Source organism: Propithecus coquereli, unplaced genomic scaffold (genome assembly GCF_000956105.1).
Source record: "Propithecus coquereli isolate 6110/MARCELLA unplaced genomic scaffold, Pcoq_1.0 Scaffold49, whole genome shotgun sequence".
NCBI classification, from domain to species: domain Eukaryota; kingdom Metazoa; phylum Chordata; class Mammalia; order Primates; family Indriidae; genus Propithecus; species Propithecus coquereli.
Window position 1 is genome coordinate 2,942,958 of NW_012150729.1, and position 13,126 is coordinate 2,956,083.

The window sequence follows — 13,126 nt, forward strand, 5'->3', positions numbered from 1 at the left end:
CTTTTAAGTCAACAAAGACCGTTAAAATTTTTGTCTTAATTGTAATGCTAATTTTTCCTTCTCAGTATAATCAATCTACCATCATCAAAGCACTTTATTAATAAAGCACTGAGCTAATGGCTATTTTAACTAATTTTGTTAAAATAGTGATATAAATTTAATTTACATATTATTTATTTGGCAGGTCCAGTATTGTTTTATTGAGTTGTTACATATCTCATGAATTGTAATTTATACCTTGCCAACTCAGCAAGGGCAAAGAACTTAAGATTTCTTTGATTCTCCTAAACTGCTATATGCATAGTAAGTGTTAAATACTTGATAAATACTTTATGATCATTTTGAAAAACAGTTTCATTTCACGTATTTACTATTTAGTGCAAATATTTATGATAAGCTAGAATACTTAGGTGTTCTAGGTAATTTTAGCAGTATCTCAAAATCAGCCATTATAAAGAATCTTTAAATAAAGATTTAAAATATTTACAAGAAGTTAACTAGCAATTAGTTAAATATCATTTCAATGCCTGAATTCAGTATTTAGCTTGTACATACATAAGGGGCAGGACCCTAATTCCAACTTTAATTTCTTATTTTATCAAACATAATTTTTGCCAACTTATAGAATTGTTGAAACTTAAAATGTGTTTGAAGAGTAATTAGTAGAAATCAGTTTGTCAACAAGCATTTTTTGAGTACCCATTGCAAGTGAAACCATATGTTAGACTCAAAAGAAGAGAGCAGGATTTGGATTTGGTTTTCACTTCTAAATTTCAGGACTTACTCTGTATGTGTGAGTGCACATATATGCGTGTGTGCATGTGTATGTGTACATGTACTTGTGCATGTGTGTCTGTGTTGAGGGTACAATTAGTATAAACCTGAAAATAAATGTCAAATTTAATAGGTCATGGTTTTATCTTTTTTTTGAAATTAACACCCTGTTTCTTCCAAAAAAAGAAAAATAAATAACATTTTCAAATTTGCTTTGAATGAAAGTAACTATGCAGGCCACTGGCAATTTATCATAGATTACAAGATAGTTAAGTGATCCTTTAAATAGCATCTATGTTCTGAAAAATTGAGACCAAGACCCAGCCAAATCCAAGGACCATTTAGAAGACTATTATACCTGTACAAATGACTGAAGATGCTCACAAATCTATAGATAATGTTCTTATCATGGAACTTTTAGTTCCTGTTTGTTATTTAGTCATTTTGCTCACCCATTACATTGCTTAGTGATTGCTCTACTAGCATTTCTAGACAGGCACAGGAGAAGAGGCTGAAAAACACAAGGATTCATTTTTGCTACTTTATCTATTTTTACGGAGTTTTGAGAGAAGGAAAATTAAAGCTATAATTAAGGCCTGGGGGATTTTTCTGTGATTTTTCAATTAGGCAAGTTTTATAGTCCTCTGTGTTAGCTTAACGTGGATAATGAGAATTCAACTTTAGCTATCAAGGAAGGTTTGTGCAGTTAGATTAGAAAAGGGGGCAGATTCTTTTAGACAATTATAAGGTGTAATAATCGTATTTCTCAAGAATCTTAGGCTTAGGATAGCTACCTACTGCAAGTAGATTTTAGTAGTTGTTTGTTTTCTGATGACGAGATAGCTATTTGTGATTTATTCTAGAATCTTTTGAAAGTATTTATTTTACGCTATACAAGGATTCCAGGGCCTGATATCTGATTCATTAGGCATGCTCTATGTTGGTGATCAATCTACCAGTCCATAATTTTCCCTAAGATCTCTCTGTATAATTCAATTTTTGTTTGGGGCCAGAATACTTGAAGGAATAATGAGGTCACTGAATCATTTAAACTATTCTTTTCTATCTTTTTAAATAAAAACCAAATACTTTAGTAATCTAATTTTTAAATAAAATAAGAGAAACCAAAATGAATTTAAAAGAATTTTTTTCTTTCAAAATATTTAATGTTTTTTTCTTGGAGAAAGAAAATTTTTTTGACTTTGCTGCCACCTCATGGCTAAGACAGTAATTAGATGTGATTCTTCGGGGGCTTATAGAAACATAGTGCCAGAAAAAAAGACCACAGAAAAGTCATAGTAAAACATGAGCTTTGCCTTGCTCATGTAGTAATTTTTTTCTCATTTGTTCTTTAATCCAAGTTCAATATCCCCTCTTTGACTCACAATTTAATTTCAGTAATTATATATCATAGCTTTCTTATTGCCTTTATCATCTTTCTTGGTAGCTTTTGAATTAGATAATTCTACAAAATCATTGTTCTTTAATATGCAATAACATTCCCACTTCAGGAATTATATTTTCATCACAGCTCTGCTGCCACCCAGCAGTGATGAGGCCACAACAAATTATTTAACCTCTCCTCTCTATACCTCAGTTTCCTCAGACATGAAATAGAAATAAAAACATTTACCTATTTTATAGGGTTGGTATGAGAAATAATTAGAGGGATGTATTTAAGTGACTTGGCATAGTGTCTAACCTTAGTAACCATTCACTATCAAATATGTCCTATTTTCAATAAATCCGGTGTTAGGAACTTAGAAGATACTAAGTTGAATACACATTAACTGGGAAGTCAATTAGTTTTATAGATTTAAATTTAAAGTTTAAAAAATGGCTTGTGTTCAAATTTTATATAATATAAATCTTTGATATTTCTCACTACCTATGCAAATAAAATTTGAAAAGCATAATGTAACGTCCTTAAATCATCGTGAGCTCCATCAGTGAAAAGCTTCAGCATCTCACTGCAATTGATCAGAAGATATTAGTTTTCTGAAAGAAATGCATCCAGTTTTTTTCTCAATAGCTCCGTCTGTGTTACGTCCTCTGGCAGGAATGCAAGTCACTGCATGGAGAGTACGTTGGACGAGCCTGTGGCCATGATCATCCGTATGTTCCAGATGTTCTATTTTGGTCAGTGATTCTGTTCTTTTCTACGGTTACTCTGTCAGCCACCCTGAAGCAGTTCAAGACTAGCCGATATTTTCCAACCAAGGTACTCAGACTATTTGAATTTTCTGATATAATTGTAAACTAACATACAACATGTTCAGAAGTCCTGTGTGTTTTAGGATAAAAGAAAGAGCAATTGCTGCAATGAAGGAAGCCACTCAAAGGCTTTTGTGTGAGTGAGCTGCCAGTTTAGGGGTGGGGGGGCGGGGGGGGGCTGAGGAGAAAGCATTTCGTGCTGCAGGTGCCAGGAGTGCACATTCCCTGTAGGCGTTTCTCCTCACTGGAGACCCCAAGGATCAACTCCCACTTTCCCACTGAGGTTTTTGGAAATTCACAGCACACATTGCGTTACTGATTGTCACTTTCTTGCCCAGTGAACAGTGGGAACTATTCCAGCGTGACAGATACCTCAGAGGAACCTATGCTGCATTCTCTAATTGGGAAAGCCCCTACAAGACTCATTGGAACACTATTCTCTTTTTCAGTTTTTAAAGCGTCAGTCGCTCCCCCTAACCCACCACGTTTGCATCTGCATATTTGGAAAGGAAAGTAAACAGAGAAACAGCTTAGTTCAATATTTAACACTGCAAAGTAACACCTATAATGTCTGATTCCGCCAAAAAAAAAGAAAAGAAAAGAAACAAGGAAACAAGCTTTTTAGGGATGAGCTATAGATTATAATTAAAATGCCACTCTGGGAAAATGTTTCAAGAATTGTTCCTTCCACAGAGGGCTTTTTTTGGTCATCTCCTCCTTCTCGAAGGTATAATAAGATTTTCCTGCCAAAAGCATAGTCAGATTAATACAAAAATTTTTTTTGTTAAATTGAAACAACAATCTCAAACATTTTGTGTGTGTGTGTCATAAAGGCATCTTAAAAGAAACCAGATCTTGTTGATAATTGTATGAGGATATTTGCTCAAAATTGGCCTTATAAATGAAAAATGACTTTAAAAATTGGCTTACATACAATAAATTTTAAATTTCCCACTCTGTTGTGTATATTTCCGACTGCCATACTTATATCATAGATAAGCTAAAACATTATGCTTCAATAAAAATAGATAATTTTATTTTATGGTACTTCAGGTTTATCATATTAAAATGTTACTTATGTGAGAAGGAGCCCTAAAATTCAGCCAAATTCTAGCCATTCCACCTTATTCTGTGTTCTAAATATTAGCATACTTGAGTTCATAATAAACTTAGATTTTAAATAAATATTGAAAACAACACAACTATCATGTAGCTATCCCATAATGCCTCATTCTGGAAATTTTGAGTGTGTGCCAATCTTAAAGATAGCAATACATAAATGTATATTCAGGTTCTGACAGAGCTAATGATAATCTTACAGTATGCATAAAATATAATATTAAGATATTATATCATAAAGTGTTATTCTAGATTATGTTCCTGAGTATTCCTTGATATTTATAGCTCCTTCAAGTGATAAGTGTTTTCATTATTTTTAGGTTCGATCCATAGTTAGTGACTTCGCTGTCTTTCTTACAATTCTGTGTATGGTTTTAATTGACTATGCCATTGGAATCCCATCTCCAAAGCTGCAAGTACCAAGTGTTTTCAAGGTGAATTTATCCTACCACTTACTCTCTATCTTTCCATCTCTCTGGGTCTAATCTTCATTTAAATGATGTCTATAAACCTAGTACTTATGATTTTCATGAAAATATAAAGAATATAGATTAATAGAGCAGGAAATAAAGTACACACAGCATGACTAAAATTTTGGTCTAATATTAAAAAAAATAAGAATTACAAAATACAAACTTAATGGTTTCTTGAAAAAATTTCCTGTCAACTGTAGCAATTGATGTATCTATATACAACTCTCCTAACAGTTAAAGAAGCATTTCAAAACTAAGGGAAATGCATTATCTTGATGCAAAATTGCACAGCTGATAGGGCTTGAAAAACAGATAAAGATAGGTCTGGAATAGAATTCCGATCATGTTACTAATGAGATACAGGTAGAGTATCCCTTATCTGAAATGCTTGGGACCAGAAGTGTTTGAGATTTCAGATTGTTTTGGATTTTGAAATATTTGCAAAAACACAATGAGATATCCTAGGGATGAGACCTAAGTCTAAGCACAAAATCCATTTATGTTTCATATACAACTTATACACATAGCCTGAAGGTAATTTTATACAATATTTTTAATAATATATGTGGCCTGTCACATGAGGTCAGGTGTGGAATTTTCCACTTGTGGCATCATGTTGATGTTCAAAAAGTTTTGGATTTTGGAGAATTTCAGATTTCAGATTTTCAGATTATGGATACTCAACCTGTGGTGACCCTGAGCCAGTTCCTTATCCTCTCTGAGCCTCCATTTTCTCATCTACCAAATAGGGCTGGGGACTCCTCATAGGGTCATTGTCAGAGTGAGTTCCTTTAAGAATCATCTCAGACATCAGCCATGTTTGGGACCCTTCCTTGAGCCTCTGATGTGATCAAGTGTCTTTTTTCCATTTTCGCACCATAGCCTGTGCACACATCAAAGTAACTATTACAATATCATATTTAAATATTCTGTTTATATGTCTGTCTCTGATTCTAAACTGAAAAAAGGCTCTGACTTATTTATCTTTTTATCTCGGTTCTAGCACAATGGTCAACATGCTATTTGTAAACGTAAATAAACTTGCCAATAGTAAATGGTAAATATTAATATTATTTTAGTTTTATAAGTATTGATTAAGAACACAGATTTTTTTGAGGCACTCTGTCAGAGTTCATATCCCATCTCTGCCACTTACTAAATTTGGGACCTTGGCAATTTACTGGATTTTTCTTTGCCTCAATTTTCTTATCTGTATCATCTTCTTTCAGGTGTTGTGAAGAAAAAAATGAGTTAAAATATTTACAGCACTTATGATGGTGGCTGCTACCTTATAAATGCTTTATGAGTATTGTTATTATTCATTATAGACCACTCAGCTCATCGGTTTATGATTAGGACTTTCCTTATGGCATCTGTAAGACTTAATTTGATTAGGTATCCATTAATCCAGTTAATAACTATGTATATTCTTTTACTTTTTACAGCCCACCAGAGATGATCGTGGCTGGTTTGTTACACCTTTAGGTCCAAATCCATGGTGGACAGTAATAGCTGCTGTTATTCCAGCTTTGCTTTGCACTATTCTAATTTTTATGGACCAACAGATTACAGCTGTCATCATCAATAGAAAAGAGCATAAGCTAAAGGTATATTTTAACATACATTTTAATGTAAATAATTCTAACTTAACTGATATCAATTGATGTTCATTAGACTTTGCCTATATTCTGTATTCAAATGAATACAGTGAAATATTAAAATAATGTTTTTAGATTCAAAATTTTTATTGTCTTATGAGATATTTTGTCTCACAATGAGATGAAAATTTATTTCTTTGTAGCACTTGGGTGAGTTATAAAGTCTGAGACCTTATCTTCAGGTCTTAAAAAACATTGTCAAAGTTTTAACTTTACCATGTTTAACATATTTTAATGAAATAACAATCTATTCTAATGAAGTACAACCTTACCAACTTGTCTTACATCTGAGATTCCTCTATCCCTCTATTTAACCCTAGGTATATTTATTACATTGAGTTTATTATCGAAACAAAATTACATCTTCACATATTTCTCATTTTCTTTAATTATTATTCTCTCTGCTGCCTATAACAAAACCCAGCCATAAATGTTACAGTTTGTAAGTGACATCTTTGAGTTTTATTGCAGATTTCAATAAGTTTTTTTTACAAAGAGAATAACTAAATATGGATGTGTTTTACATATTCTGATCCTGCCATTTTGCAATTTTGAATAATCAAAGTTGTTTACGGGTATGCAATTTGTCTGAGATATGTAATGTGAGCACCATCACTTACAGGAATATGTTAAATAAAATCAATGCAATCACTGAATAGTTAAAATAATCTGAATCAAACCTTGTAAAAACAGAACACGCGCAACCTTGTTTTGTTCTGGTATCATGGGGAAATTTCCAGCTATCTTCACATACCCTTTAAACTCTAGGAAAAAAATCATTGTCAGAGCAACAGAAATCATGTTTTATAGGATTTTATAAGTATGTTAGAGAGATGAAAAAAATCTCTGATTAAACATTTTGATGGGATATAATAGTTACATAAATGTAGGAAAGCACACGTTTGTAATAAATCTTACTAAGAGGGAATTTTGTGTATATATATCGGAGAGAATGTGTGTCTATCTTAAAACAAAGGGCATTCTTCATTCTCTTTGTAGAAAGTAACTTAAGAGTTCTCAAAACCTTTTTTAAAAAGAGTTCATTCAACTCACTTGCAGTTTTTAACAAATAAAATATTTATTACGAATATATTTTATAAAAATATCTCATAAAGTCTTAGGAACTAGACTAGTAATGTGCCAATACATGTTTAACCTTAGTGTAAAAAAAGGGAGACCTTGATTTATAATGTTTGCCTATTTCCATGGTGTGAATACTCCTCCTATGGCCCATTTCAAGCTATCAACGTGACATCAACTGGCAGGAAAATTTTATAATTGCCTCACTAAGTCTAGATGAGTTGGCTTCAAAACACCACTGAAGTAGGCCATTCAATATTGGAAATTTTGAATTATTTACAGAATTATTTCTCAAAATAAGGAATTCAGATTTCCAACTTTAATAGCCTAGTTTTTTAATATCAATAGTTTAAAAATATTATTTGCTTTAAAATATCCCTTCTGCAAAAGCAAATATCGCCATGACTTTATTATTGAAGTTACACAGTTAATTAAATCTATAAAAACAAGTTTAAGCACTTTATGTTGAATACTAAGTTACTCTGCTACTCTCTAAAAAGTAGGAAAGCATTTTTCCTAGATACAAGTTTATTTTTTAAACCGAAAGCATCTCTATTTTTCTGATTAGAGGGTAATACATATATTTAAAAAGTTAAAAACAAAAGTGAAAAACTATAATTTCATCACCTAGAAATAACATTGTTTACATTTTGATACATACCCAAATATGTATTTTCTTAGTACATATTGCTCCTTTTTTTCATTCCGTATCAACAATATATATCTGACTTCTCATTTTTAATTGCTATGTATATTTCATTATATGACACATGTCTAAAAATGAACTAAAAACTCCTGTTTTAGGAAGAAAGTAAGCTATATTATCATTGTTTACCTTTCAAAGAATGATTTTTTTAGCCTTTATAATTCGGCAGAACTCCCAGTGATTTCACTGAAAAATTACCCTGTGTAAAGGCTATCAGATAAACTGATTCAGCCAGCATTTTTTCTAAGTATTAATGAAATCACATCAAAACAAAGTTAGAAGTAAACGAAGATTTGGTGGAGGGTGATATTACCTTTTTGCTGTTCTGTATCCTTGCTATTTCCAGGTCTCTCCGTCTTATAAATCACACATCTCTCGCTCTTACTCGTTGCTCTTCATGAGCCAGTATTGTCCCTTGACATTCACAGCCTTTCCAAAGCTCCAAACTGACAAATACACTAACTTCCTCCTTCACATATAGTGCAGAATAACTAAAATGTAGTAATGCATTCTTTAAGTGGGCCTTTCAAGTACTTGCATTACAGAATTAAATGCAGAACTAAGGAATTTGATATTTTTGTCACTGAAATAAACTTGAGCCTACATTACTAAACTTTTTTATTATAAAAATAAGCAATTATGTAGTTAAAAGATTCAAATATTTGCCCCTTAACATCCTGGATTTAGTCAATGATAGAGCAAATCTGATTTAATCATAAACTCTGCTACATTGCCACTGGTAGAAGAATCAGTCTGTTTTTGCCCCCTATGAATCTGAAAACTCCATGCTCCTCCTTGGATATGGATGTATTCAATGCAAGTTACTTCCAGTGAAGACATGTTTTAGCTACATCAAATTCTTTGGGGCCTATAGTCCTTGTCTCCAGTAAGCTTTAGTAGAGTGTGGTCTGATGCTGATGATTTTCCTGTTAATAACAACAAAATCACCTTCTCAGAACATTATTCACTCAGAGTAACTAGTTCGTTTTCCCCACCTGTTGCTTCGCTGAAATGTTTGCAAAGTCTCCTGGCTTTGACTTGAACCACATTTTCATTAAAAGATGTGTTTCTTGAGTTTATCCCCAGACTACAACTTAACTGCTTGTGAAAACCATTTTCAGCTTTTGCTAATTTTCTTTTATGACTTGAAAACCCATTTTTGCCTTGGTTGGAGCATTCCCTAAAATTGTTTAATGAATCATGTTTTCTAGTTTCAGTATCAAGCACCTGGTAGACGCGACATCATGTGTCTATTTAAGTCTACATCATATATCTAAGTCAACTCAGAATTCCTCATTTTGTTCTTTCTCTCTCCCAAACTTGTATTTTAGATATTTTTTTCACTTTTTCTTCACCTCCATTGCCAAAACTAATAGTTATTTTTCTTTTAGATAATGTTTCTCATGCCAGCAAAAATGTTTTTATCATTGTCTGAGTGTTACTACATACACAATAAAGCTGTGTTTTGCTGCATTAGGCTAAGCCCAACTCACTAAGTGACTACTTCCTGCGAATGAGGGAGCTCAAAATTAGCAAAATGCCAACTCACTGCCCTCATGATCCTTTGGGTGGCTGAAGAGTGAAAGAAATTGCAAACTGTAAAAAATTTGAGAATGCAAAGTATCATATGTGTTATATATAGATATACATATAAATCCATACTCTCTATAGCATTTTGTTTGTTTCTTCCTTAGAGAAGTGGAATGGGCATAGGTTAACTGAATCCCTTTGAAAAGCATTAAAAATATCTGCTTGGTTTTTTCTTAAGCACATTCTCTGAAAGTGAAAAGAAACAGATTTATTATCTTACAGAAAAGAAAGTTTCTGTTAAGATACAACTATGGGATTTCTACATGTTTCTGTAGACAGTTCAGGCTTCTTTTGACATCATTTTTAATAAACAGCAATACAATCCCGGATTACTTGAGTAAATGAATGCATTTGCAACATTCATTTGGCACCACATTCTCTTGATGATTATGGCATTTGATATGTTCTTTTCTGCCCTCTTTGTCAGCCTGGTTCTTCATGTCAATCTATAGTCTTTTATGTGGTTAACTTGACAGATGCAGGAAATTGCTGCCAAGCTTTGAAATGAATTTTTTCAGCAGTGGCATCTGGGTATCAGATGGTCCTCTTGGCTGGCCTCTTGTCTTGCTGCATGTTGGTTTTAGTGGGGTCTGGTGTAGCATCACCTGTTGCTGTGCTCCCTTTTCCTCCCATATGTCCATTTCGCGTGATTCATGGATGAATGTGAAAATAAAAGCTCTAGTTCTGTCTTTATTTGAGAAAAAAATCTACAGAAATATGTTAGGAGGTGCAGAGTTCTCTCTCTGACAAAGGGATACTTCCCTTTGGCTGGCATGCCTATCAGCTAATAATTTGGTTAAGAAGACCAAGTTTTTAAAGACATTTTAAAATGAAAGGCAAGAAGGATGCTGATTAATTAGTGGAAGTGCCAAAGCTGCTTTATTTCCTTTGGTTTGCATTAAATCAAGATGCTCCCATTGTTGTACAACATAATCAGGGGGAGATTATATTTTTGTTTTCATTATATATTTGTACTTTTCAAAGCTAGCTTTCTAAATTTAAAAAGGAAATTATTCTCTCTGAAAGAATTATTTTGTACACTTCCTGCAATCCAGAATCCCACTGTTTACTTTTGTATCATATTTTTAAAACACTCAGTAAGAGCTATAGGAAATCACTATCATGAGGAAGGTCTCCCTCATGTTATTAAGCTGTAGGGAGTTTGGACCCTGGAAAAGTTTTTAGGTGTGCTAAAAAACACAAGCCCTGCTTTCAGGGCCCCAGCGTCTGCCCTCCTCTCATGTTCGTCTCGCAGCAAAGGGCAACTGTTACATCTTTCATTCTCTCTCAGCAGCAACTTTGCAAAATAGCTCCAGGGGCGCCATTCGCACTGTACTCCCTCAGAGGCAGGGGCCTGAGTGGTTAGGTCCTTCACTATTCTGTATCCTCACCCTAGAATGGCTAGTACAAAACACCCCTCAGTGGAACTACATCTTCCAAAATGTTTTGCAAAAGGTCCAAGAAACCATATTATGACCCTGGTAAAGGTTCTTCCTATGCCTTTTTGGTTATGCTGACAACAGGATATTTCTCTTTCCACTCTTCAGCTCTTACAAATGAAATTCTTTCCTGAGTTACCTGCAAAAAAAGTTTCCAGAGTCATATTCATCAAAGAAACCAAGTTTAGAGATTTTGGTGAACTGTAGCATTGCCCCAGCTAAGCTGACCCAACAACGGGTATCACTGAACTGGGGACAACACAGGAGGAAAGGTTCTTAGGTGGATATCTCCCATTTTCTCCTCACTATTATCTCTTGCACTTTTATAATTTGATAGGAATAAGCAGAGAGGAAAAGAAGTACAACTGACTTTAAGAATCTTTTTCTTAATAAGAAGACAATTAACAAAATAAAATAGCAGAGAGAAAACACTACCATAACAAATAGCAACAAATACCCAGTATGTTTCACATTCCAGGGTATATGAGCTTTCACATTAACTACAAATTGCTTGAAGTTTGATAAAACTGCCTCTAAGCCAGCCAAAATTATTCTTCTAGAAGAACTGGTAACTTCTGCTCATGATCATAACAAATTTAACTGCTATATTTATTTTAAAATTATACTTATTAAATTTAATTCTAAGACCTGTTTCAGTGATATATATTTCATTATTAAAAAGTCATTCTTTAATGGCCAAAAAACATATGAAAAAATGCTCAACATCTCTAATAATCAGGGAAAGGCAAATTAAAACCACAATGAGATATCGCTTATCTCCAATGAGACTGGCCTTTATCAAAAAGTTCCAAAACAATAAATGTTGGCGTGGATGCGGAGAGATAGGAACACTCATGCACTGTTAGTGGTACTGCAAACTAGTGCAACCTCTGTGGAAAGCAATATGGAGATACCTTAAAGAGATACAAGTAGAAGTACCATTTGATCCAACAATCCCATTACTGGGCATCTACCCAAAAATCAAATGATGCTGTATAAGAAAGACACCTGCACCCGAATGTTTATAGCAGCACAATTCACAATTGCAAAGATGTGGAAACAACCCAAGTGTCCATCAATACATGAGTGGATTAATAAACTGTAGTATATATATACCATGGAGTACTATTCAGCTTTAAGAAACAATGGTGATATAGCACCTCTTGTATACTCCTGGATAGAGCTGGAACGCATTCTGCTAAGTGAGGTATCCTAAGAATGGAAAGACAAGCACCACATGTACTCACCATCAAATTGATATTAACTGATGAACACATAAGTGCTCATATAAGAATAACATCTATTGGATGTTGGGCAGGGGGAGGGGGAGGGGAGAGGAGGGAGGAGGGGACGGGTATATGCATACACAAAGAGTGCAATGCGCACCACTGAAGGATGGACATATTTGAACTCGGACTTGGTGGGGGGGGGGCAAGGGCAAAATACGTAACCTAAACATCTGTACCCCCATAATATGCTGAAATAAAAAGAAAAATCAGAAAAAAAAGTCATTCTGTAACTTTTATTGATTGCTTATTGTGTGCTAATGCTTGTGCTAGAAACTATGGGAAATATTGAGAAATTATATGATAAGTTGTCTGCTCTTAAGAAACATATAGTTTTATTGGGGAGCTTTGAAACACAATGAGTACAAAAGAAAAAGTTATTGTTTAACCACTAGAATGTTACAGTACCTTAACATTTACTGGGTGCTTACTCTACAGTAAACATTCTTCTAACTGATTTGCAAAAGTAAATAATTTAATTCTTAAAACTATCCAATGAGGTGCCTTCTATTATCATCATCATCAATTTTCAGATACGAAAAAAGAGGCACAGGAGGTTAAGTGATTTGCCCAAAGTCATTGGTTGTGCCAGCATCTGATTCCAGGCAGTCTGTTACCAGAACCTATATCCTTAACGACTTTATTATACTGCCTCTCATGAAGTGGTCAGTAACAATTAAAAATAAAAGTTGGAACATAAAATAGGCCAAGCCTTTGGCTACGGCTGACGCTTTACAATTTCAATTCCTGCGGGGCACAGAGGGAGAAGGGAATGATGCTTTTCCCC

At 33.8% G+C, this 13,126-nt stretch overlaps 1 protein-coding gene across 3 annotated transcripts in view; it reads left to right on the forward strand.

Moving 5' to 3' along the window:
* The window catches only part of SLC4A10 (solute carrier family 4, sodium bicarbonate transporter, member 10), a 409,333-nt gene that overhangs the window by 368,152 nt on the left and 28,055 nt on the right, over positions 1–13,126 (forward strand). For all 3 annotated transcript variants that reach the window (XM_012655843.1, XM_012655844.1, XM_012655842.1), the window contains 3 exons: positions 2,834–2,995; positions 4,428–4,541; positions 6,026–6,187. In XM_012655843.1, the coding sequence (XP_012511297.1) occupies positions 2,834–2,995; positions 4,428–4,541; positions 6,026–6,187 (438 nt within the window). The remainder of the gene's footprint in view (positions 1–2,833; positions 2,996–4,427; positions 4,542–6,025; positions 6,188–13,126) is intronic.